Source organism: Halichoeres trimaculatus, unplaced genomic scaffold (assembly GCF_033239565.1).
Source record: "Halichoeres trimaculatus isolate MK-OKI-2021-1 unplaced genomic scaffold, fHalTri1.1 fHalTri1_scaffold_4, whole genome shotgun sequence".
In the NCBI taxonomy this organism is placed as follows: Eukaryota; Metazoa; Chordata; class Actinopteri; order Labriformes; family Labridae; genus Halichoeres; species Halichoeres trimaculatus.
The window spans coordinates 21,086,317-21,113,797 of record NW_027437182.1 but is presented as its reverse complement, the minus strand read 5'-3'; the positions used below and the strand labels follow the sequence as shown (position 1 = coordinate 21,113,797).

General features: G+C 40.5%; 2 protein-coding genes across 3 annotated transcripts in view; both read right to left on the bottom strand.

The window, feature by feature from the left end:
- Positions 1–3,646, bottom strand: part of kita (KIT proto-oncogene, receptor tyrosine kinase a) — a 41,978-nt gene extending 38,332 nt beyond the window's left edge. For both annotated transcript variants that reach the window (XM_074668400.1, XM_074668402.1), the window contains exon 1: positions 3,297–3,646. In XM_074668400.1, coding sequence (XP_074524501.1) covers positions 3,297–3,351 — 55 coding nt within the window. In that variant the 5' untranslated portion in view covers positions 3,352–3,646. The remainder of the gene's footprint in view (positions 1–3,296) is intronic.
- Positions 1–27,481, bottom strand: part of exoc1 (exocyst complex component 1) — a 272,742-nt gene that overhangs the window by 231,518 nt on the left and 13,743 nt on the right. The window lies entirely within an intron of this gene.

Here is a 27,481-nt window from a genome sequence, read left to right as displayed (position 1 = left end):
TGAACTTAATATGAGCCACAGTCACCTGACCAAAAGAGGAAAGTTACTTGTATGAAGACATTATTTTAGTTTCAAGAAACTTGACAAGCACATTTTCCTTAGTCCAGATTTTTTAACACTTGGTACAAGCAATACAGACCCCATTTTTGTCTCTAAATAACTGAAACAAGACATTTTCTCGATTGGTCAGGTGAATGTGGCTTACAGAAAGTATTATACGACAGTTTTTTTTACTGAAAAAGTGAGAAAAAAACACTTGATAAGATTTCATTTTGTTGCAGTACAAACTGCAAAATGAAGATTCAGCTTTCTGTGTAAATTACACTGTATAAAGCAAGAGTTTGGGGGGAATTAATGGTGCATAATTATGATCACAATTAAGTTCTTTTAAACTTCTTGAAAGTTTGAAATCAAATCTAATCTATCAATCGTTTCTCCAGCATAAGATAAGAAAAAGCTGAGAAAAGCAAAGGCAGCACAATCACTTTCAGTTCATCAAATATGAAAATTTAGAATAAACACGTCACAGGAGTCTGATCATTTCTCAGAAAATGAAATGATTTTATGTTAAGAATCAAAATGCTTTCTCACGTAGCATGAGCACACCTGATGCATGGGGTCTGTTATTACCGCTCATGCTTCTACACCATTTTAAAGCAGATTGATAAAGCTAAGCTAGTTCAAAGCTAACTTCAGATTACTCAGTGCAGCTTTAGAGGTGGAAAAACACATGTATGTAGAGATACAATGCACATTTTAATATCTATTAAACAAGACTGATGAGGTGAGAACAGCTAAAAGGTAAATCAAGCAGGACCTCTTTTCTTTAGATTGCAGAGTTTATAGTAACTTGCCTAAAATGAAAGCAAAATAAAGCTCTGGAAAACAGGGCAAAGTGTCACACTTACTGTCAGCCTTGATTTATATGTGGCTTTCTCCACAGGAACATCTATCATGACAGAGACTGTTGGGATTCATTTAATGCTAAATTCTTGTAGCGAATTCCTTACGCACCAATCGTAACATCTTCAACATGCTTCATTCAACAGTCCATACCCCAAAACCTCATCACCCCTCATAAATAACGAGGGAAGGCAGAAAAATCCTGACATTTTAGAATCTGAAACCACATTTATTTCATTCCAACACTAAAAAAAGGAAATACAATCCAAATAACGTGTTCCCTTTGTTCTGATCACTGGAGTGAGGTTTCATCTCTAGTAAAGCTTTGTTGTTTTGAACTTTGAGGGAAGTTTCAGCTGCAGTTTGAACAGACTGCGTAAAAATCAGCCTAAGACTGTGTTTTAGTTCTCACCCTTTCAGCCTGTAACACTCAGGTAAAATGCAACACCTAGAGGCAGCATCATCTTGTGACCACTCAGATTTATCCTCAGACCTCTTGCAGAGTCTTGGCTTCCAAGCTGGGGTATGGTGTTAAAGGTTTGCATGCATCAGAAACACTTCATTCTGTTTTCTGGATGCTATTCTGAGCATTTGACAAACAGAAACACACCTGATCGCACCTGTCCGCTCTGTTAAGGAAGATTCAGCTTAAAAACTCTGTGGAGTCTAAATAAATTTCAAGAAGGGAAAATCAGCCATACAACATGAAACCCAGCTCAATATTAACAACAACAACAAATGGAGGACGAGCTTTCAAAGGGGAAGAGCAACCAAAGCTCTTATCGGTGGCACCAGCAGAAAACAGGTTAGAGGAAATGAAAGAGTTTTATCTCCAGGTGTCTGCTTTTACTTAAAGTTCTTTGTTAGGAGCAGCAAATGATCCCGATTTAGGGGACAGGATCTGAAATTGACTGCTGCCAACAAAAAAAAAAACAAAAACAAAAAACACTATGACCCAAAACATTTACTCATGAGATCATTTTTTTCTCTCATCTCCTGTCTGCACTTCAATGACGACGTGATGAAGGGTGTGGTGGATCTATTAGAAACACTTAAATTCATATAATCACAGAACAGCAAACATCAATGTATCATTATACAAAGATGGGTCTATTTAGAGACTGTTAATAATGCTGCTGGCCCCTTTGTTTGCTCAGCCTCTGCGCTCATGCGTAAATATTTGGCTAACAACTGTGGAATTTAACGTAAAGATTGGGAAAGCAGCGTGACGAGGAGGCGTTAAAATAATAAAAATATACATGTCAGACTTACAACTGTGCGCTACTAATTTAATTGTGCGTGTTTATCGATGATATCATCTCAGAGCAGAAGGAGAAAAGTTGATTGGGTCTGTGGGCTGCTGACTCGCTCGAGGCAAACTTCGATGTGTGTGTTTCAATCACATGACGAGCCCGCGCGCTCTTCCCGGAGTATGTGGCACACGTTCAGACCCCATACTGAGATCAACACGGTGGGTGCATCACTGACGGTCAAGCTGTCGATCAGATGGAGAAAAATACTGAGTCCACCTGATGCGCACTGAGCGCCGCAGACGCACTGAGAGAAGCCGGACCATTAATTTGTGTTCTCTCTGCAATACCTCTCAGACTTGTTTCCCCAATAGTTCAAAAACTGTGTGGATGAAAACGCGCATGGACTGAATAAAAAAAGCTACCAGCGTTTAATCGATTCATAATGTGTTTGAAATAATTTCTTTCTTTAATGAATACAACCCAGATCTGGCAGAACCGGGACCGGAAGCCTGAAGATGCTGCCAAAATCTAACAGCTGCAACATGTGGCCAAATCTCACACCGCTTCACACTTCTAGGAAAATGCAACACTTTGAGCCACACATTTCAATGTATATTCAACCCCCGAAGAGTAACAAAGTCAAACAGCTCGTTTGCATGCTTCCCAGGAATCAGGAGCTGTTGCAACATTTCCATACTAACGGTTAAGTCTTTATCTCGCGGAGCCTGCGTCTCCATCGAGCCGTTACAGTCTGATTAATCCAGCATCCCACTTCACCCCCACCGTGTGATTACTTTTTTGTTAATGTGCACCACGCTGTTCTCAGAATTAAATATGAATTATTGAAGCTGCTTCTACATCATGAGCCGAAGTATCCGCTTTCCTCATCAGGTTTCACAGACTTCACGTTCCCTTGTCGGCAGCGCTCACCGCACCGCCTCCCCGAACAAAGAAAAAGTGCAGAAACACACAGTAAAACCATGCAGAGCAAGTGGAGCCGCTCACTTCAGGAGAACATGAATCATCTTTGTGTTACTGATCTAAAAGGAGCTAGGTGAATGTCTGCACTCATTAAAAGATAATCGAGCCTCTTGTTTAGGAGCAGCAACAAGTTACGTGCGCAAAGTGCAAACGTCTTACCTGGACGGAGGGTTAACTGTAGAAAGACAGACAGCAGTATCCAGTAATAGTCCATAGTTATAATTCCATGGGTTTAGCTGTGAAGGAGAGCCAGTTCATTCAAGATAAACGAAGCTCTGGTGTATTCGCAGAGCGCGTCGGAGTTGAGGGAAGTTGACTGCGGGCTGACGGAGAGATAGAGGGAGACGCGCTCACAAGTGTTTAAAGGCACAGATGCCCAGTTGAGCTCGCAGCAGCAGCGGTAGTCGTCGTCTTTCTGCAAACATGCTTCTCCCCAGGAGCGCGCCAGAGGGGCCGGTGCAGGCAGGGCAGGTACCTCTGACTGACTGACTGAGGCGTCAACAACATGTTTTCAGGAGCCGCTGGTGGAGCTTATTACTCACTCTGTGCACGAGGAGAGGGAGGAGACAGGCGCGCGCGCCGAGGCCAGAGATACAGGCGGTCACTGCTGTTTATGCACTGTCTCAAACCAACTACCAGAGGAAACGAATTGACATCTTCTGGAAGATTTGGAGAATACAGAATACACACGCACACTCACCCCACAATTAGGCGAATATTTCCCCCAGTGTTTGTTTTGAACTATGAACTTCGTTCCACTTCATGTGTCATTTTTGGATGATCTTTTACAGCACACTTGAAGTCATTATAACTGAAATAAAAGCTCTTGATTAAGTTTGGAACACCACATAACGAGCTCTTTGTCATCGAGCCCCTCTGATGCCACATCGCAGTTTTTTGAAGCCTGGCACGCACTCTCAGGCTCCACAGCTGGCCTGGTGCTCGGCCACGGGGGCTGCTTCTAATGCTGCAGTGTTAGAAGAAATAATTGACATGTACTCATTTAAATCTGCAGATAAACTTTGTTTCCTGCGTAATATATCAAAGTGTCCAAACACACACGCACATGACTTGTTTGTGCCATTTGTACTAAAAGGCTGCCTTCATCAAGACAATCCAAGTCTCCTATGGTTATTTATTTACCAAATAACTAAAAAGAGAAAATTCTAGTTGTTTCATTTTTTTCTTTTTTATTCAATGTTTACCAGATGTTGCAAAAAGTTTTGCCAAAATTTTGACATTGGCAACTTTGGATGGATATAAAAATGATTCCCATGATAAAAGAAATAGTTGAAATTCAAAACTGATTCAACAGCAATTGTGAAGATTTCCTTTTTTCCCACAAAACATCTGTGGTAATAAAAAGAATAACAAAAAAGTTTTTTTTAGATGTTTTTATATCTCATCAGTCTTTGAACTCACAACATTTGTTTTGAGGTTTTAAGCCATGTTAGTTCAGTCAAAGTAACCGTTTACTCAGAAGAGACAAGGCAAAGCAGTTCCACCTGAGGATGAGGATGCATGGCATTTTTTCCAGGAATGTGCTCTGGACACAGCCCCTCAGATTCAGGGAGGGGTCACAATAATACAGCAGACTCTACCAGAGTGATCTCCTTTGGAAGACTGAGATCAGCTTTTGGAGACTTTAATAATAAAACAGAACGCAGGGAATTAAAACCAAGTGGCTTCTCCAAAGGTTAAAAATAATAAGTAGGTGCAGGGAAACTGCAGTTCCTTAAGCGCCCACTAGAGGCTGTCAACCATAAACTCCACACAAAGGTCACTTTTTTTTTACACCAGAAATGGCCATGGTTACAGCCTGCTGTAAAACATAGTTTGAGTCTCAGCGTACATTTTCTTTATTCTAACCCTACAGCGTTGATATTTCTACAACTCACATGTTTTGAATGTCTTCTGTTCTCAGACTTCCTCTTACAGCATGCATGTCAAGTTGATTGATGACTTAAATTTGACGTGAGTATGTGCTTGAATGGTTGTCTGTCTCTACAAGTTAGCCCTGTGGTGAACGTGAGACCTGTCCAGTACGTAACCTGCCTCTGGCCCACTGACAGATGGGCTAGCCTCTAGGACCCCCCCATATGACCATGAGAGGGAAACATGGTAAAAAATAATAGATGTTTAGCTTTGACTTTAAACTTTATCCAAAAAGTAAAGTTTTAAGCTCACTCTCAAAAGCAGAGAGTCTGCCCTCCTGGACCACGGCCAGTAAATGACTCCAGAGGAGAGTAGCCTGAAAACTGAAGGCTCAACTTCCCAGACTACTTTTAGGGTCTGTAGGTACAATGAGCAGGCTTGGAGGCTGGTGGCGGAGGAGTAGAAAGACACTGAGTTGCTGGAGAGATTTTCAGTTAATTATCCCTAAAATTATCCAGACTCAAGGACAAGATCAAAATCAAAGCATATCCAATCCAAAAAATAAAGCGGCTACACAAGAGATCCAAAAACAGACCAGGCAGAGATTAAATTGCTCCAATTTCACTGTGCTAACTGAGGCCAATGCTAAGCCAATTTTTGAGTGATTCCTGTGTTTTTTCTTAAGCATTCTTCCCCCTCTTTATGGGAAAGAACAGCCGGGAAGATGCAGGAGGGGATCGGAGGGTTAGGGATGACAAGTAACAGAAGAACATGACTGAGAAGCACCACCGTGAAGATTTACTCTCTATCTAAACTTTAACTATGGGAATAAAGTAAAGATTTTTTAAAATGCTACGTATCCATTTATTGCAGAAATCCTGAACTAATCAAAAACGGACAATCCTGAAAACAGCCTGAGATCTTCCCCTCATGAAGAGCTCATTCAATTTTAGAACTGACCTTTTTCTCATGTGACTCGACTTGCTTAAGTTTTGAGGTCAGTCATAGCTCTGACAAAACAGGCCTCCAGAGGGCTGACCAATCAGAGGGGAGGGATCTGTGGAGAAAGCAGCCTTAAAGGGAGCCAACTGGTGCTCCACAACTGACCTTAAAGCGCGAATGTCGCCTGACTATGACTCGTTCTGCAATGTATGGGCAACAAAAGAACTGGCCTTGGACTGATTTGTGGAGTCGTCGTCATCTCTAGATCAGAGGGTTGAGGGTTCAATTCCAGCTACTTCAGTCACACGCCAAAGTATCCTTCAGCGAGATACTGAACCAAAATTGCTCCCACTGCTGGGTGGTGGTGGTGTTTGAATGGTATGGATGAGTTGGATAAAAAAAAAAACAAACAAACAAAAAAAAAAAAAACACTGAACTCCCTCTATCGATGTGTTAATGTTATGAATGAGACCAGGAGTGTGAAGCACTTTGAGTGGTCAGAAAGACAAGAGCGCCAAACAAGTACTGGTCCATTTATCAGCTGCTCCAAACCAGTCAGATGAGGCAGTATCTGAAAGTGCTACTAGTGTGCGACTTTGTGAACCACACACAGACTTACAATAATGACTGCCCATGCAACAGGCAGTCCAATAATGCAGTCCAATCCAACGGCTCTGCATGGATTTTGAGGAACCTCTACAATTCAAATTTTGTTGACACTTCAAGACAGAGATTACTTTTCTGTCTCCTTTGTGCTTTAGTTTCACTCACTGACTTTTATGAGTTTTTTCAAAGGAGACAGACGTCTTGATTTGAAGTCCTGACACACCAGACGACTTTTAGATCTGATTTCAAAACCATGGGAGACCACACACGCAAAGACAGATCCAACTGATTTTTACCAGCACAGTCCCATGAACACACACAACAGTAGACTACATGACACCGCCAGACCACACACTCTCACAGAAACACCCATGATTAAACATGATTTCAGAAGATAAACTGACATAAGGGACGATGGTCTTTGTCAGCTGCCTGTCTCGGCGTGTCCTCTGTCATGCAGTAAAAAACAAGCAATGAAGAGTGTTAGCGTGTTCAACATGCTGGTGATACTCCCCAAACTGCTCCTCTCATTGGTAGTTGAAGATATTTCATCATAAGCACAATCATAAAAACATGTTTGATAGTCACGATTTAAAGTCCGGGAGGCTCTGAAACAGACTCAACACAATTCATTATTATTTGGATGAATAATTGCGCATAAAAAGCCTTGCATTAGGTCTTGCCCAAGCAGCAACTTCAGGCCTATAAATATGAAGTCCTGTGTGGCAGTGCTCAAAATAACTGCAGTAACACTTGACTGTAAAGACCAAAAATTTGTGTAAACTCAAAACTTCAATGCAACCATCTGCACTGGGTTTTTGAGTTTTGAGACCAACTAAAAATCTTGCATTAGATCCAATCAGTTTTTGTTGAGATAATTTGTTATTCCAATGTAACTTAAAGTCTTTTTAGTTCTATATACTCAGAATTATGAAAAGTAAATGTTGTGTGAACTCATTTTTTGTTCATAAAATAACTTTGCACTTCTAGTCTCTTTCACTCACCCATGATAGCATAGACTGTTATGGTAAGGGACCATCAGTTTTACACATTATCATACTCCTCTCCACCCCACTGACCAACTTTGTTGTGTGACTGCAGGAGCAGTAATAGACACTGACCTTCTGATTGGGAGACAATGGCTGAATTTCAATGTCTGCCTTAAAGGGATAGTTCAGTTTTTTTGAAGTGGGGTTGTATGAGCTCTATGTGACCACTAAGGTCTCTTGCAGATACAGTAGAAAGTTGTCTCCTCTCCCTCAGTAAGACACAGACTGTCATTGATGGTGACGAGGAAATAGGCGCCAACAGGGAAATACCGTACCAGATTCAAAGGCTATTTTCTCTGCCTACAAGAACTAAAATCAAAAAGTAATACCAGTTAACCGTTATTAACATTTTAAGAGTACGCTACATAAAATATTTTCTAAGTGCATTAAGTCTTCGGAAATATAAACATTTATCCGGACCTAACTAACTGGTCATGTATCCTTCTGCGCAGCATCAAGATGCTGAGTGTTACTGCTGCCATGACTGTTGTTGTTGTTGTTGCTGTTACAGGACGCTCCAGAATTCAGAAGAGCAGGGAAATCTGTGTGATGAGTTATACAGACAGCTTGAGAGCCAGCAGTGTCCTCAGCAAGGTTAAAATAGTTTTGGATTCGTCATTATAGTTAAGTTTCAGTTAGTTTTGACATTTTTTTTCCATTATAGTTTAGTTTTAGTTAGTTTTGACATTTTATTTTCCATTACAGTTTAGTTTTAATTAGTTTTGGAGCGGGCATTCTAGTTTTTATTTAGTTTTAATTTTTGCAACAAGGCTTAGTTTTAGTGTAGTTTTTTCATACCTTATTAACCAGGTGCAGGATTCAAAAAGGTCAGCGTAAATATTTTGTAATACAGTTTATTTTCCAGTTCAACATAGTGCTCACTGCTCAGTCAATGCTGATACTGAACTGTTGGCTGCTGCCTTAAACACAAGAAAATAATATAAACTTAATATAAAAATACAAACATTAATCATATAAAATAATGTTAACATGAATTAAATAAAAATAATAAACACATAAATTATATAAAATAATTTAATATGAGCTTTAATAATTAGAAACTTGGACTCTGTAACAATAAAGTCAGACTCACATGAAATTAAACTGTTACAGATGCTCTGATTCATTGCTCCACTACGTTTCGTCGCAGCACAGCGCACAGCCAGTCAGTGCAGTAAACAAGCATGTCCCAGTACGTCACTGTGATGGTGCCATACGGAGCTGACAACTGCCGAAAACTGTCGTAAAATTGGTTGGGAAAATGTGTTGTATTAATTTAAATCCTAAAGGCTTTTGATATCATTAAAAACTTTAACTAAGAGAATTTTGTCTTTAATTTTAGTTAGTTTCAGTTAGTTTTGTGAACACAAGATACAGTTTTAGTTTACTTATCCTTTTTGTTTTCTTTTCTAGTTTTTATTAGTTTGAGTTAACTGCAATGTATTTTAAATTTTAGTTTTCCTTTTTAGTTTCGTTTTAATTAACTATTATAACCTTGGTCTTCAGACAAATCTTGAAGAGTGTCTGTAACCAAGTTCCACTCGTGACAGCACTAACACTCAGCATCTGTGGGCATTGAGTCACAGCTCAGATATTTACACCACTGAGTATTTCCAACTCTGTCTTGATGTCCAGTGTCCATGGATGTTTCCTCTGTATTCCTTTCAGTCTCCATCTGTAGCAGCTCTTCTTCTGTGTGCTCCGGTTCATACAGGTATCCTTCTGGTTCCAAAGTGAATGGAACTTCATCGTCGCTGTCATAGTCACTCATTTTGAATTTCCTATGCTGCCTCACAATCCTTAGGGTACAAACAGAAGAACACGATACTTGATCAAACTTACACGAGGCTACAACCGGTGCCCGAAGCATAGCTTATTTACATTCCCTACAGCTGATAGGAGGAGGGGGGACGGAGCGCACTAGCGCTGCGCGGAAGGACACATGACCAGTTAGTTGGGTCCGGATACATGTTTATATTTCCGAAGACTTAATGCACTTAAAAAATATTTTATGTAGCGTACTTTTAAACTGTGGTATTACTTTTTGATTTTAGTTCTTGTAGGCAGAGAAAATAGCCTTTGAATTTGGTACGGTTTTTCCCGTTAGCGTCTATCTCCTCGTCACCATCGATTACAGTTTGTGTCTTACTGAGGGAGAGGAGACAACTTTCTACTGTATCTAATGTCCTTAGTGGTCACATAGAGCTCATACAACCCCACTGCAAAAAAACTGAACTGTCCCTTTAAGGTTAGGTGTTAAGGGTGAGTGTTTGAGACTGCCTCAGTGGATGGAAGAGGAACTTCAGGTTTTGTAGTTCTGCAGTTAATACATCTGTCAACACTGTCAGTCTGTCACTTAGTACAGAAGTGACTGTTAAAGGTGTGATAAAGACAGGGAGCAGATTAGTTATCAGCTCAGATAATATTCTTCTCTCAGGTGTATACAATCATTTAAATAAAAAGCTGATTAGATTTATTGCAGGTATTTAAAAAAAAAAAAGTTTGCACAGCTGCAGGAGTTGATTGTGTGGGATCAGGGATGTCAAACCTAGATTAATCTGTTGATTTATTCAGCCAATTATTTTTCCAAAGTTTAATTAAATGAAATGAGTATGTCATCCTGATAGCCCTGATAAAAGTTATAAAACAAACAACAATCTGTATGTAAACACAGAAAGATATGAAATCATAAGCAACACATAGCCCAGCACAGTTACAGTGAGAGGTAAGAGGATAAGATCATGTGGCTATTGCACAAGCCATATGGCCTCAGGAGACAGTGTTTATAATTTTTGTATGGATAGGTTGGCCATTTTCAATCTGCCTGAATCCAAGGCAGCATTACAGAAATCCCGCAGGAGAAAATGAAAATATTACACAACCACTTCCACAGGCTCCAAGTAGTGTCAGTGATAGGGAAGAACACTGGAGCCAGACAGAAGAAAACAACCAGAGGGGGATGAATTTTTAAATCAGAGAAGTTTGACTTTCCCATACCCACCCATGCTCCATGCATGATAGTGAGTGTCCCTTTAGATGCCTTTTAGATCTAAATGTGTGATCAGATTAAAAAGAAAATGTTAACACATTCTCATTCATCTAAAGGTATAATCTTTTTCAACCAATGTGTTCCTATTCAGGCTTCATGATTTACATACTGCTTATTGTTGAGACCTGTTGAGTGTTTGTTGACTCCTTTATGCTAATTACTGCGGGTGGGTCTAGATTTTGCAAATAAGTGTCTAACTGCATAGTATCTGTCTGCAGACCTGGACGCTGCTTATTTTGAACTGCATTTCTGGGACTGCAATTCTGAGACTTGTCTTGTCTGTGACAGTATCCCCTACGGGTGATTTAGTGTACACTAAAATGGCATGGATCCAATTTCAGTTTCCTATCAAATCTGTAACCCCTAGCACCACTGCTTCTTGTTGCATTTTAACCTTGAACTCACTGTGCAGTGACCCTTGGTCTATAAAATATAAGGCCCACGGTAGGAATACTAAAACCTGCAGTTCTCTGAGAGTCTGCGTGAAACTTGAGCACTGGAAGCATATATATGCATATATGTATATAATCATGGCACCATTCCAACTTAACTTAAGTTTGCTCACTCAATTATTTTTTTGGTCTCACCCCCATTCATTTTTTGCATTTTTTGCAGATCCACTAGTGCAGAATGTAAATACACTGTTTGTTTTAACTGTTGTTTCTTGAGGTCTGTTCCTTTAATGCTTCATAACCCAGAACAATGTCATTGTAGCAAAGTGTCTTGTGGTCTAAAATACATTTGCAGGCAACATTACCAAACCAGATTTTTGCCACCTATGTAACATGAATAGGTATTCAAGGTATTCTAAAATGTGAGTCTTATTTAAAGATGCCGTGAGGAAGATCTATTATAATTGGACTGAATCGCCACCTGTTTGTCCGCTGTAATAAAGACGTGACTTTTAACAGGGTGCGTGTTTGTTTTGGAAATGAATGGAGGTCAGATTGGTATAAATTTTCTTCTTCTAATACAAATTTTACCAGATAAAATGTGAGGTAAGGTATTTATCAACAGTTACAGAGTGCTACAGTTTGAAATGTGAAAACAAACAAGCACAAGTTGGTACCAGTTTAGTATTTTATATTTTTAGTGCTACTGACAGCTCAGTGCCGCTGAGACATGTCTGTAATGTGTAACGTTAGTGAATCCTGGTCATGTCCTGCAAGTCATCTACCAAGCAGAGCTAACGCAACCTCCCTCTTCATTTTATTGATAGACTCTCAAGTTTGAACAGACCACTGCAGAATAACTGCTGCATGAAAACTTTCGTCTGCTCTTCTGTCCTTTTCCTGTCTGACAGTTAGGCTCCTGTGTCCACCATCACTACAGAATTAATCACAGAAATCGTTTTCAGCAGAGAAAAACATAGATCTCTCTTCTCACCTAAGCCTCCTCAGCTGGAGTGGTGTTGTCATAGAGACTTTGACATGCTTTAAATCAATCTACTCAACTTGATGGGGGGGGCAATTCAGAAATAACCTATATTGGTGCTGGTAATGTCATACAGATGATTTTTAACACATCTCCTCACCTCTGACAGGGCAAAGGACCAATCATAGTTATGGGTTTTCAGATTGGTACCTGAGGTGGCCAATCAAATTTGAAGCGCGGCCCATGAACCCCCCCCCCCCCCACCCCCCACCCCTAAGCAGGGCCTGAACTGATCACAGACTCTGACTGATGTGATACTTGGCATGACCACGACAGCTCAACAAATGACAACAAATGTTTCTCCTGTGGAATTTTTTAACCTGAGGCCTTAAATGTCACTGAGAACCATCTCTGACAAATGAATGAAATGTGATGCTCAAACTTTAGAGAGGAAAGTCAGTCACTGCTCTGAAACTGTGGCTAAAACAACACCCAAACCAGCCTCAGCTCTGCACAGAACACCTGCAGGCTGTTTCGGTAAAAGATTAATGTTTGACTTTTCCCATCTGAAATAAAAATTCCCCACAGCAGTTTAAACAAAGAAGCTCTGCTATCTCTACAGTCATCCCCATAACAGCTATAACTATAAAAGAAACGGAAACAAGCTTGTTGTAAATGTGCTGATGCACCATCAGAGGTACAGACTGTATCCTCAAGACCTGACCATATTCTGTGTGTCATTTAATATCTTGCAGAATCATTCCTCCTAACATGAGCACCACAGACCTCTGTCAAGGCTGTAATGGCTCAAACACTGAAACCAAATATCTAATTTAACTTCCTCCAGCCATTAACCCCAGTAAAACAACCATCAACTATCAATTTTCCATTCACACAAATGTCTTCTGGGATAATCCAACAGGATTCCTGTCTGAGAAACCTGTGAAAAATACAGCCTGTTGTGAAATAAACCAACAAGCAGATTTTTTTAATCAGTTTTTAGAAAAAAATGTGTTATTGTTGCAAGGTAACACAATCACGAAAGCAGGGAAGCTGAACAACATCATAGGGTGTAATAAGAGAGCGTACATTGACATTTTTCGATACAATAGGATATGGTAAAATTAGATAAATGGCATTGACATGACAGGATAGTGTTTGGTACAGTCCTAACCAGCTCCACTTGACTGAATTGGTTTGGTGGCAGATTTGATTGCTGTTTAAGAGATTCCAACTGATTTTGTTGAATTGACCATTAAATACAAATAAAAACAGATGAAACATCCACTAAGTCATCATGATGCTCTAAATCAGAGGTTTTCAACAGGGGGTCTTTGGAGGTAATGCAGAGCCCCCGAGACTTTCCCAAATATTTCAGTTTTAACTCATGTTACTGTCTTTGAACACACATTAATGGATACACTGAGGCCAAATATGTAATTGTTCAGTTAGAAATGAACCCAATCAGCAACACAGCAGTTCTTAAACTCCACACAGGTTCACTCAGAATTCACTTCTAGCTTTGCAAGACAGATGAGGACCTGTCTCGATCACTGCTCTGACAATCACACAGCTGCATGTTTCATTCTGGCTCTGTCAGGTTCCCAAGAATAGCTTAATACGAAATGCATACTTGCACAGTACATTCATATGTAATGTCTAATCAAATTCCCAATCACATGGCAGCAACTTTCTGCGTTTAGGCATGTAGATATGGTCAAGACTATCTGCTGCAGTTCAAACTGAGCATCAGAATAGGGAAGAAAGGTGATGTAAGAGACTTTGAATGTAGCATGGTTATTGGTGCCAGACGGGCTGGTCTGAGTATTTCAGAAACTGCTGATCTACTGGGATTTTAACCCGCAACCATTTCTCGGGTTCACAGGGCATGGTCCCAGAAAGAGAAAATATCCAGTGAGCGGCAGTTCTGTGGGCCATAATGCCTTGTTGATGCCAGAGGTCAGAGGAGAATGGACAGACTGGATGGAGCTGATAGAAAGGCAACAGTAACTCAAATAACCACTGGTTACAACAGAGGTCTGCAGAAGAGTAACCATCTGCACATTTCGCAACCATGCTTTGGAGGCGAAAAAAGGTCAAAATTTCAGATCTGTCAGGTGTTGTAATAATTTTGGCCACCATTGTAATAGCATCCATGTGAAACTGTAAGAAATGGTGCAAGGTGTGACATGGTAAGATAAAGTACCATTCAATATGATTCAATATATTTTTTTAGGATAAGATTTTTTGGTAGGATATGATAAGAAAGGAAACAACACAACTGGATATGATACCATAAGATACAACAGGTGTGAAATGACACAACAGCACACGGTACAACACGGTTTGGTTCAACTCAACTGATTTTGCCCACGTCTCCATTCATACCATGAGTTGAATTTTTTATTAGTCATCTTTTTTTCAGATATGGCCACAGGTTAATGAAGGGTGCGGCTGGTTTGACTGACAGGTGGGCACGCTAAGGCTGTTTGCCTGGTGGCTAAATGCCTGTCTCGACTCAACCTCTTTGTCTAGGTTCAGCTGACCTAAAGTTAGTTAAAGTCAGCATTTGGCTCCATTCTGTTCAGGCACCAGTAGGTGATTTTTGGTGAGCTTATACTAAAAGAAGTAACTGTTTAGAACTGGTGGGACAAAAGTTGATCTTCAGAGCCCTGCAGTATTTCTGATGTGAAGTTGCGTTTTCAGCTGACAGTTTTCTGCTTTTCCTCTTTTTTTAACAGCGTCATTTCTTTGACTTCTTCTTTTTGACTTTATTCATCAAAAAATAAGTTTCAACTTAAAAATAAAATAAACTGTCAAAGCCCTTAAAAGCTGTTCACTTTGGCAGACAGAGGGGCTGTGAGCTGAGCTGCTGCAAACCAGATTTTTTTTTTTTTTATCAGTTTGAAACTCATTCATTGCTCATCATTCAGGAAATTTTGAATGTTTTACATGACGCAGGAAACACGCTTAATTTGTAAGGAGTTATGCAAATTTCCTGACAGAGATAATGCCCCGAAAGGTAAAAGTTGTTTATTTTCCTTGAGCCAGAACATTATTTCTGACAACAAAGCCTGGCTGTTTCATTCCATGTTTTCATGTTTATTCAGGGTAAGATTGTGGAGACATTATTTCCAGTTCCTTTTGGGGAATCCAGAGGCGTTCCCAGACCAGGATAGATTCATGATCAATCAAGAAGTTCTGGGTCAACCTTGTTAGACATGCTTGGAACATCTTTAAAGGGAATTGTCCAGGAGACATTCTTGTAAAGTGTCCAAACCAGCTCGACCAGCTCTATTAGCGGGGTACACTGTGTCATGCTGCGATGCCATCATGCAATTACGTAGCTGAGCAGCTATCATCATCCAGCTTAAACGCTGCCTATCAAGAGGGGGCACGGCTGTGGAAACACAAACAGGATCAGGCTTTACCAGTCCAACCTGAACCAAACTGGACTGATAGAAACTGGAATGAAATCGGGGTTTTAGGCTGAGCTCAGACTTTCAGAGGAAACTGAGGTCAGTGACTTGTATGCATGACCTCATCTTTTTGGTCAGAACCTGTAGTTTGAATAGAATAGAGTAGAATAAAATTGTCTCTGTTAATCCCATATTGTGGAAAATTTAGTGCCACAGCAGCTCATGTCAACCAAAGTGCAAAAATGTAATAATTAAGATATAACAAAAAGAAAAGGAACTTCAGAAAAAATAATAACTCTATTTATACAAGAACAAAATCAGTACAAAAATCAGTACAAAAATCAGCAATGAACAATTAGTTCTAAGGTGATGTACAAAAAAGGCCTGTATTTTTTTTCATATTGGATGGCGTAAGATTTGAGTCCAGGTTTGTTATGATATGCTATATTAATGCTAGTATCGTCCCCTCACCCACCTCCTCTAGGCAGTCTAAGGAGCAATCCAGGAGCACTGGCCCTCCTGATCATTGTGTTCAGTCTCTTCCTGCCCCTCTTTGTACTCCCTGCTTCACAGCAGACCACTGCATGGAAAAGTGCAGAAGCCAACAGAGTTATAGAAGTCCTTGATTGTTGAAGGTTACCGCATTTTCTTTTTTGGACTGTGTTTTGAGAAGTAGGAAAGAGCCTCCTGGACTTCAAACTAATTACACAAAGCTTTGTTTTCATATCATACTCAAGTGTGGTGTCAAAGGGAAAATAGGCAGATAAATTGAGCTTTCAGCTATAATTAGGCAGAACAAAAAGAAAGTAAAAACCTGAAGAATATTCCAGTAAAAAAGTTAAAAGAGGCAAAAATATCTCAAGTTTCAGACAAACATGATATCAGACATTCCCCTAAATCAATTCTATCATTGTCTTTCAAGCAAACAATGTGTTGAATTTTATCCATATACTGTACTCTTATTATGAGCATCAAAGAACAAAATGTCAAGCTGTTTTGGTCTTGTCTTATTGATCATCATTTGCTGGCATGAGGACGCTGAGAAAGCAGTGCACAGTGTTTCACCTTAGTTCCACCTTATATTTTTCTTTCATGGGAGAAACTCAATCCCTCTCGTATTCAGCTCCTTGTGTGTTAAAACATTACTAAAAATTTTTGCCCTCACAATAAGTTAGGGATTATCACCACAAACATCTTCCATGCTCGTAATCAATGCTATTCTACAATTCAGTTTTTCACCTCTGTGTCAACAGGTGAAAGTGTGCTGATTCCTTCCTGCAGATGGATTTGATGTAACATGTGCGATCAAGCTGTCCCTGGTTTTTCCATTACCACTCAAATTTGATCACTGTGATGGGGTTTTAATAATTAGAACCTGGTATTTCAGAAAGCCACGTTAGAAATAGGAGAGCTGGGTGATAAACAGTATTACCATAGTTACCTTGAAAAAGTAATCTGATTACTCTTTTGAAAAGTAATAAAGTTACTTTACTGATTACTTGATTCCAAAAACTTAAAGTTTAAGTTAAATCACAAGTGACTTTTTAAGTTACGTTCAGCAGCCCTAACCAACCCAAGTTGCCTGACTGTGCAATTGCGGCTGTAATGAATAATAATGCAAGTCTACGTGCTTTGCTATAGAGAACAGGCAGAAGTTATTGGTAATTGTGAAATACCTCACCCGTAATCTATATACTTCTTTATTACATTTTATATATATATATATATATATATATATATATATATATATATATATATATATATATATATATATATATATATATATATATATATATATATATATATATTTGTTTAAATCATTATTTTTTAAAACTATTTGTTCAGGTCTACTTTGGTTTCTGTCAGTTGTATGTGTTCATTTAATTTTTTGTTAAAGCTCTGGCCTGTTGATCCTGTTTCTATAACTAAGCAAAAATAAATGGTACTGGCTTGTGGGCTCACATAATTCCCAGTGCCCTGGTTGGGCCACCCAAGTCTAAAAAGCTTGGAGCCACCCCTGCTTGTCAGCACGTACCTCATTCCAGGTATGAGGGTTCAGCTCATAGATCTGAGGGAATTGCATCGATAGACAGGACTCAACTTTGTCCTAGGTATAAGTCAAACAACCTGTCAAACATTCATGGCCATATGTACTACAACAAAGCTGTAGTCATGCTAAAAACATGACTTGTCAAACTTGTGACTTCCATCACTCCCTGAAATGCAAGAAAGAAGCAAATATGTCTTTTGAACCCTGGAAAAAAGAATAGTAACGCACAGTGACGTGGATTAGTAATACTAATCTGATTACTGGTTTTGAAGTAGTAGAACGTTGGTCTACCACTTAAAAAGGGGTCATATTAGCGTATTAGAGTATTTGTAATGCGGCCAACATCACTGGTGCTGAACTGGGCTAAAACACTGGCTGTGCAGCACCAGTATGGCCTTGAACTTCAGTTCTGCATAATGTGAGGCTAGCTCCTGAGTAAGTGACACTGGTTCAAATCCAGCTTTTCTCACATGTCACTCCCCTGTCTCACCCTGTTTCCTCTCAGTACCTTGCCAGTGTGGGAGTTTAGCTTGCTTCTCCAATGCTCTGCTGCAGACACAGATAAGTCCAGAAGAGCAGAAATTTCTGCTAGTCTGCAGTGAAGTTGTGTAACCATCTAACCAGAAATTGTGCTAAAAAACAAAGTTAAAATTAGTTTATTTTGCCGATAGAGAGAATATTATTTTGATCAACAAAAACTTAATTCTTCTGTGCGACAGTGTTTTGTTTGTTCTGATTGCAGACCCCGGATGCCCTCAGTCACACCTCTTAACTGCTGCTGAAACAAAGTTTTGCTTATGTTTGTTTGTGTCTACTGGAAAATAGCAGAGGGCATGGAGACACAATTACAGGGAGAAACACAATACTGTTACCAAGCTTGATAATATTTGTCTACGTTTGCACACACCCATTTATGAGCCACACGATTCTACCCAACTGTTGGATGAGCCTGTTTTAGCTGATGAAGCATGTGTGTGTGTGTGTGTGTGTGTGTGTGTGTCTGTGTATTCAGAAGCATTTTAAAGTTGAACATGTAGAGAGGCTAAGATGGATGAGCATGGAAGACAAGCTAGGAAATGGAGCTGAGGCTTGTTTTAACTTGTACATGTGTTGTAGTCAACAAAATCATTAAAAGCCTGAAACTCAATCTGGGGAGACATTCATCAGAACAAGTACTCCTTTGTATTAGTCTAAGATATCTTATTTCAAAATGAGATGATGGTTAGTGACATTAATTAAAATGTCAGAACATTTTGAATAATAATAATAATAAAAAAAAGAAACGCTTTGCAAAATGTCATTTTTCAGGGTAAACAAGCAACTTGCAGGTTTTTACAGCATAAAACATACTTTGTCTGAAGATTACTGCTAAAAAAGTTTATAATTTTTAAAAAATACTGTATGAAATGAAAAAATGCCAACCTACCTTTTTAAACATTGTGATTGCGTTACATCAAGGACTGCGGCTCCCTCCTCTCAACATGCCGAAGTAGCAAGAGGCTGAAAATACAGGCTGAGTTCTCCCAGCACAAACACCAGTAAAACAAAGTATGAGGAAGCTGTTTTCATCCTCACTTTATTTGTCTCTAATTTCACATTTTTCAGCTTTAAAAATATTCAGACCACACACTGGGACAACTGCTTAAGTACAAGTACAAGCATGATGGTTAATCAACAGTTCTTCTGTTTGTCAGTTAAAAAGCGGGCTAAACTGCAGACTGGAGTCTCTGATCAAAGTGCAAAAAATATAGACAAAATAATCAACATGGTAAACAAACAATGTTATTAAATGTCTGTTTCATCATCACAATGAATTATTGGGATCTAAAGGGAACCACATGTGTCTTTGTGGTCATATTGAGGATTTTGCATGATAAAAACGCACAAAAAACGCACACCTTGTTTTTTTGTGCGCTGTTTCTTCTTGTTGTAAATGTTTGGGCTGTTACAACAAGATTGACACTTGTTGTTTCAATTCTTTCTGTAAATTCATGAGAATATAGGATACACAAGTGTTGCATTCTTGCATCCTCAGCATTTTGTCTGAGCTTCAAGATGTTTCAACTGAAGCAAATACTGTGGAGGAGAAGGAGAAATCTTTCACCTTTGGCCTGTAATCCTGTCCTCTTTAGCCTGTAATCACTGTGTTTAGTTACTGTGTTTCTACAAATATCTAAGTCAAGGTGTTGATGTTATGTGACCGAGCACCAATGTGGCTGGCATCACTGTGTAATTTAAATTCTTTCCTTTGCCGCTGTCACGGAGCTGCAGACTCAATAAAGTGAGAAGGTATTTTCCTGTTATCAAACTCAAATTCTATACAACAAACACAGGAGTTGAACTTTTAACTCAGAGGCACCCACATTGACTTGAAAAAAGCAAGAATCAGACAGGGCATTGACAGGAAGTTGGCTGCTTAGTGTTAGCAACAGCACAAACACATTTTGAGTGTAAGCGCATGTACCGTCTGCCACATTCCTGAAATGGTAATCCGATCCTGCAATTTTGCCAAGGTGTTTCTGAAAGGACAAAGCAATAAAACCCAGCATCCCATGCCTGCAGCATCTCCACAGCATGTGTTGTGGCACTGCCTCCTTAAACCATGTCTGCTCTCAGGTTTCAGGTTTGGTATTATGCACATTAATCCTCAGTCTGGCATCAACAAACCAATCCTCTGAAGGCAATCAGTGAATAAACTCTTATTTTATCTCCCTTTTTCACGGTGCATAATCATTCAAAGCAGAGCAAAATGTTCCTCAAACCAGCAACTAATATAAAACCCCAACATGTGGCACACCCATATGGCTGCCAGGCCAGTAAGAGGGTTCATAACCAAAACCATTTAACGCCTCGCTCATCATGATACACAAAGTCTGGCATTAAAAACACTCACACTGTGCCTCGTGTTGCTGCTGTCTTGTTAATCTCAGAGTTAATTAAAAACAGTTCTCAGACATTTGAGACTACCTCATCCCTGCCCTGTATTACAGAGAGAAATGGGTTTTAGTTCAGCATCAGTTGGCTTATACAAACAGGGTATCCATAGAGGAAGCAGAATTTCAGTAAAACTGGGTAATTTTAACTTATTTTCCATATAAAAGCTCATGAAACATCTTCAGACTCACAGCTAGAGGCGTTAATTGGCTATTATTCCCAGTGACAGGAACAATCAAGCTCACACTGCCCACAAAAAACAACAACAAAAAAAACCATGATGAGTAAGCTAGTAGGTTGCAGCTGTCCACTGAGAGCCTCATCTGCAACTCCAGGCTTCAAAACTGCTCCACTGCAAAACCAAGATACTAAAAAATATGGACCACAGTTGTTGTTGGCCTCAAAGGGCCTCATTCACTTATAATGGGTAGAAATCTTTCTACTCTGCACACAAGTTCAATGTTCACGCAAAGTCAATGTTGGATTCACAACACATGTGCACCAGCCAATTTTCTTCTTACCCAAAGGACAACATCTGGTTAGTAAAAATAAAGCTTATACGGAAGTGCTAAAAGTTGCTGTTCATTGAGAATTTGCTTAGGACTGGCTGCAGAAAGACCGGAAGACACGTGCACACCCAGCTTTAAAGGTCCCATATTATGCAAAAATCACTTAATTAAGCATTTCAGTGAAATTTGTGGGTCTTTGGCTTTCCTCCCAGCTCACAAAATGTGATATCTAATGACAAAACCTGTACTTAGTAGTGCTTGTGAATGTAAAATCCTGACCTAAAACGAGCAGTTTGGATTTTGGGGATTTGTCAATGTCAGCGATTCCCTTTTTCGACCAATCAGGAGCAAGTCTGACCTGATTGGCCCACCGGAGCAGACACCACCAAACCCCCTCCCTGCCCACTCTCCTCCCCGCTGCTGGGGAGAAAAAAAAAGCAGCAAGGGGAATGCCAAAGTTGAAGAGCCATCACTGCTTTGTTTTTGGCTTTAAACAGCCACATAGTTCCATGCACAAGCTCCCCATCTGGAAAGACGACAAGACTAAGGGCTCTAATTTCGTAGACCAGGCGCAGGTGCAGGCGCAGGCGCAGGCGCCAGCCTTCGCCGTGTGCACAGGGCGTGACTGTCACACTTTGCAAGTTTCCTACATTGCCAAGAGAGGCGCAGTACAGGCGCACATGAGCGCAGAGCTGCGCGTCCACGCCTCTCTCTGCGCAAATGGCAGAGAGGGAGGAGAAAAGCCGTGAGTGGGTTTAACACAGCCGAGTGCTGTTTTCACCAATCAAATAAGCGCCTCTCCTCGCCTTTAAATGCCCTGCGGCCGAGGCGCAGCGTCTCATTGGTCTGAGTGATCTCCAGCACCGCGTAAAGAGTGCTGGTAGCGGAGACGGTCAGAGCCGCTGTGCCTGCAGCAGGTCAATGGACAGTGGGGCGCATCGGAGGACACGACGCGCGTCACCTTGTGGGCCAGCTCCCGGGACAGATGTAATCTGTTCCTTTGTCTTTATCCGGAGTAAAAACTTAAGAGGCAGTTACACAGCTGGCTTATCCATTCAGAATACTTTTTATCCACTGAACTCCTGGTTTGTCATCGCCAAATAGCAGAACCTTTGGTGATATACTGTATACTCTCCCAGTGTCTCCGCCTCATCCTCCTCACAATAATGTACTCCATCTTTTTAGATCAGGTTTAAAATAAAGACTAAAACAGCGAAATATGTGAAATCACGGGTAAATCCTGAGTGACACACATTTATTTTGTCTCTTTTTTCCTTGTCTTTTCTCTCCCTCTTTTCTTTGAATTAAATGAAAAGAGAGAACCAGATATACTCAGTATCAGATGTTAAGGCTGTTTATTGTTTAATTGTAAGATGTGCATCAAACTTCCAGCTGCCGTCAGGTTAACTTTCCATTATGACAAACGGCTTTAATCTGACCTCAGATGTGACGGGACAGTTAATATAGATATAAATGTATATGCTGGCTCAGACGGTTACATTAAATAGCGATTGCTGTGATTGTTTATTGCATTAAAATGTGCCTGACACTCTGGAAACCTGCCTCTGAGGCTTTGATGACATGTGCGCACATGTGCGCCTATCACCAAATTACAGCTGCGTGAGGTGCACTCCGCCTTGCACCGAGGATAGACCAGGTTGGAGCTGGCGAGCTTTCAGCGCACTTTTTTGGCACGAAATTGTCACTGCGCCAACATGAATCTGCTGACACCTCCCCCTGGTGCGCCGTCAACTCCCCCTGGTGTGCCGTCACACCCATCTCTGCGCAGACGGTCTACCAAATTGGCAGCACACAGCGGTGCGCCGCACAAAATTATCACTGCGCAGGCTGCGCCAGGCTTGCGCCCCCTGCACTGCGCCACGAAATTAGAGCCCTTAGTGTCTAGAGTTGTGTGCCAGCTCTCCAATACAGAATTTACAGGAAAACTTGTGAGTGCACAAAGGCAGGGGAGGGGAAATAATTGATCGCACAATTCCACCTACGTGCCCTCTCGCCTGCCTTCCCTCCGTCTCTGCATACACAAGGTCTGAGGAGGTTCTAAATTTGTCCGCAGAGTAAAAACAAACTCAAATAAGAAAATATTGATGCACACACACAGATTTGTGTGTCAAACATTCATATGCACAATTAAGGCATGAATATGTGCGTACCCACAGTTTGAGAATGAGAATGATGAGGCCCAATGTGAGCTCCAGAAGTCTTAATATTAGGGATACCCAATTTGAATTTGTCTCATAACTTCTCAGCTGACAATGGGGGTATTTATTATAAGATACTGTAAAATTATCTGGTTTTATCTGGTACAGACTAGCTACAAAAGTGCCTTCATAAGAAGCCTGGGGTACAAGTTGGGGGTGAACAATCCTTATCATACTTAAATAGAAGAACAAACGCAGCTGCAGCAGGCTGATGAAAGAACATCATTGACAAAATGTGCTTCAAGTATTTAGAGAAGCAACAAAATGTTGTCAAATCCTATAAGTCACATGTAAAGTCATCCTCACAACAAAGATGTGTAAAAAGTAATAGAGAGTAAAAATGTTGTTTGGTTTTGATTTTTAAGGACAGCATCTCTGCTCTCTAGATTTGACCTTTTGTTTTTACTTTGGAGTGCAGAAACTACACATGTAAAGATCAGTTTATATCCAGCTTATCAGAAATAAATGTTGACATGATTTGGTTCTGATACAGAATATGCTTCTGATCTCTGGCTGACTTTCTGATTTATGACCACCTCAGTGGGTTATTATTTTACTAAGCTCAAGTATAAATATTATAAGACTTCAAACTGGCCATAGATTCAAGTTTTTGAGTTGTCTGTGATAACTTTGTGCCTTCTTCTTCATCAGTTATACAGTCTGTAGGACAGAAACAGATTATGCTATAACCATGTCTTCATTTGATTGTTGATGTGGTTTTGTACGAAAAGACTTGTTCATCCAAAAAGAGTGAAGCAAAGCCAAAGTGTATGAACTCCATGTACTAAGAGTGCAGGTGACAGAATGGCACGTTTAAAAAAACTTCTACTTTTCTTTAAGGTCATCAAACAGTGGCAGCACCAGGACATTTGGGCTTACAGAAGGTCATCTCAGGGGCAGCTGGCCTGCCTGTGCCTGTGTTTTTGCCTCCAAATCAAAAATAAAGCATAGAAGTGTTGTATTTGGACTCAGACACATCCTGGGTAACAAAAGGACACGCAGGCCTCCAGAGGGAAAGCACTCACACATGAAGAGAGAAGGAAAACAAAGCGATGGAAGTTAAATAAATTTAGCACACACAATGTTGATGAAAGACAAAGAAAGCGACGTAGAGGACCGGATTGAGGACTGTGGGAATATTATGAAGGGTTCAAGCCAATACACTTTTGGCTGTAACAAACATGTATGACTTTAATTTCAAGTCGGATGAAAACCTGGCGTCAACTGAAAGGACTCAGAAAGATCTAAGCCAAAACTCACTCCTAGACGTGTGTAGAAAATTGAAGGACTTTAAAAAGAAGAAAAAAAAAGCCCAAGAACTCATTAGCAAGCAAGTAAGAGTCAGACTTTGTCTCCAGTCAGCCAATAGGGCCGCAAGTGGCAATCAAAGGATACTGGAATGATTTCATTGCAGAGACAGAATGATGGTAAAGTCCAAATCTTTTTTGAATTTGGATGAAGTAAAAAACCTTTGAGGATAGTTTTATGGCTGTGTTAAGAGCTTTAGGCAATAAAACCATCACACTAGAAGAAAAGCCAGGGGGACATTATTGACTTCAACGTGACCTTCACTTTCCTGTTATTGTTTACTCAGAGCACTTTTTTATTCTGACTTCAGTGTAGTTTGGGTGCAGCAACCTCCAGTCTTGATAAATGTAGCCTTTGTTAAACACCTGCACTTTTCCCCCATTATTTTAAAGTTGTTAAGGCATACCAAAACTAAATTTGATTCTGTTTATGAACCCTCTTGAATACATTGAAAAGTTTGGAATCTCTGTATGGTAACACTCTGAAATTTTAACAGCAGTCAAACTGAGTGAACCATGATTCAACTTATTGTAACTAGTATGCAGTAACTATTATCAGAACACACATTTTTGTCCTTGCCTGGACTTTTTTGTTGCTGTTTTTCATGAAGCACACATCAAAGGATGGAAGGATGAAGGTATGGATTGGAAAGTCAAATAAGAGTCTGCTCAGGGAAAGTATCGGCTCTGGAGAAACCACAGATCAACCCAGTTAGTCCAATAAAGTGTCAATCACAAGGACTTAAATGAAAAACAAAAAAAATAAAACAGCTTTTTCGTTGCTAGGCGCTGCCCAAGTAGCTGTCTGTTGCAGCAGCTCTCTCTTCTTTAGAATAGAATAGAATAGAATAGAAAATACTTTATTTATCCCCGAGGGGAAATTCAGGAGTCACCGCAGCATTTAAGAAAACAAAAGTAAGAAAGATAGAAAGTGCAAAAATGTCCATAAGAAATTAGATGACGACATCCCGTCCACCACTCGTCCACCACTCTCCAGCCCAGCCAGTCTCCACCTCCACAGGGTCCAGGACTGAGCCTCCCCAGCAGTCTGTTCAGTCTCTGTCTCCTGGATCCTGTCTGCCCACAGCAGGCGAAGCTCCTCCGATGTGTCGCGGCGTCCGATGTCAGCTCCGTCAGCCACGTCCGTGAACAGCATGATGCCTTCTTTGTCCGTTTCTTGTAATTTTTTCGTCTCTTTTTTGTAATATTTGTATTTGGAGTGGATCATTACTTTGTATGGCTAATTGTTGGTCATGGACACCAAACTTTTTGTGGCTTCAGCAATATTTTTGCTACTTTTCTCCTGTGTTTGTCTGGAGATCCTACATGTAACCATGGCTGCATTGTTTACATGTGAAATTAGCTGTTAGCAGCCTGTAGCATGTCAATGCTAACTAGTGTAGGGCTTGATGATTTCCCTCGAGGTGAGGAGGAGGAGGTGAGGACGATGTGCTGGTTCTCGGGTGTGAGCTGGGAGGTGACGACATTGACCTGTCCTTCCATCCATCGTTGTTGGGAACGTGGGATCTGTCTTTGGTGGGATGGACGAGCTAGCCGTGCTAGCCCAGCGGCAGAGGGGCTGCAGGAGGGCAGAGTGGCATCGTGCTGTCGGAGCTGACATCGGATGCCGGCGCCACATTGGAAGAGCTTCGCCTGCTGTGGGCAGACAGGATCCAGGAGACAGAGACTGAACAGACTGCTGGGGAGGCTCAGTCCTGGACCCTGTGGAGGTGGAGACTGGCTGGGCTGGAGAGTGGTGAACGAGTGGTGGACGGGATGTCGTCATCTATTTTCTTGTGGACCTTTTTGCACTTTCTATACACTTTCTTACTTTTGTTTTATTGATTGCTGCTGTGACTCCTGAATTTCCCCTCGGGGATAAATAAAGTATTTTCTATTTCAATTTCTATTTAAATGCTAACACTGCATTATTGTGATCTGAAACACCATACAGAATGTACAGGGCTGGAGCACAGATGACCCATTGGTTTAGGTCAAAAGGTTCCCCTTGCACCAGTCGCCTAAATTTCCAATCCAGCCTGTTGTGTGCCGGCTCTTAAGCTCTCGGACAAGGGAGGACCGGCGCCAGTAGATTCAGCTCTGTAAGTGATACACGACAAGAGTATCTCTATTAATTCCTGGCTTTATTCATGCTTTGCGTAAGGTAACCTGTGTCTAATTCCTGTGTGTTTCTCTCCTGTTCCAGTGTCTCCTCCAGCGACTCCTGCAGCTCGGTATCACCTGCACGAAGTCAGCACTCTCTCTCTGCCATAAACCAGACTCTGGATTCAGCCCATTCCATCATCACAATTACAATAAAACCTGTAAACACTGCTTCTCCCCCCAAATATATTTGAAAAAAAGAAAAAAAAGAAAAGCAAAAAAAGGCCTCTGTGAAGGCCCTATGTTGGCTTAGTGCAAAACTGTACAGTCTCTTGAAGGTCTACTTGAGGCTGGTTCTGGAGCACCTGAAATCACACTCATACCCAGTCAAAAGAGCCCATTTACAGCAAAAATAAATCTACTTCCAGCCTTGTTAAAGAGTTTATTTTGGACCCTGGATGTCTCACTTCTGCATCAGCACAAACTTAAGAGAGATTTTAATTTGCTTGTTAGTTTTGAAAATATCACATTTTTTAAAGTTTTGAATGACTTAGATGAGCAAACTGAAGCTGTTAGCAAAATGCCACATGCCCACCTCAACTCCATCTCTGTGCCTTTAGTTAGGTCAATTAAAGGTTTAAATGAGTCATTGTTTCAAACAATTGTATTCAGGGCTTGACATTAACTTTTTTGCTCACCAGCCACTATGGCCAGTGGTATCCCAGAGTCACTGGCCACTCAGTATTTTCACTGGCCAAAATTTGTTGTTGGATAATTATGTTCAATATAATTAAAGCCGATGATGACATGCTAAAGTTTACTTAAAAAAGATTTACAACCTCTTTAAATGTAAATGACCCTTATGCACACTCAAAACAAGACTACATTAATGTTAAAATCCACAGGTC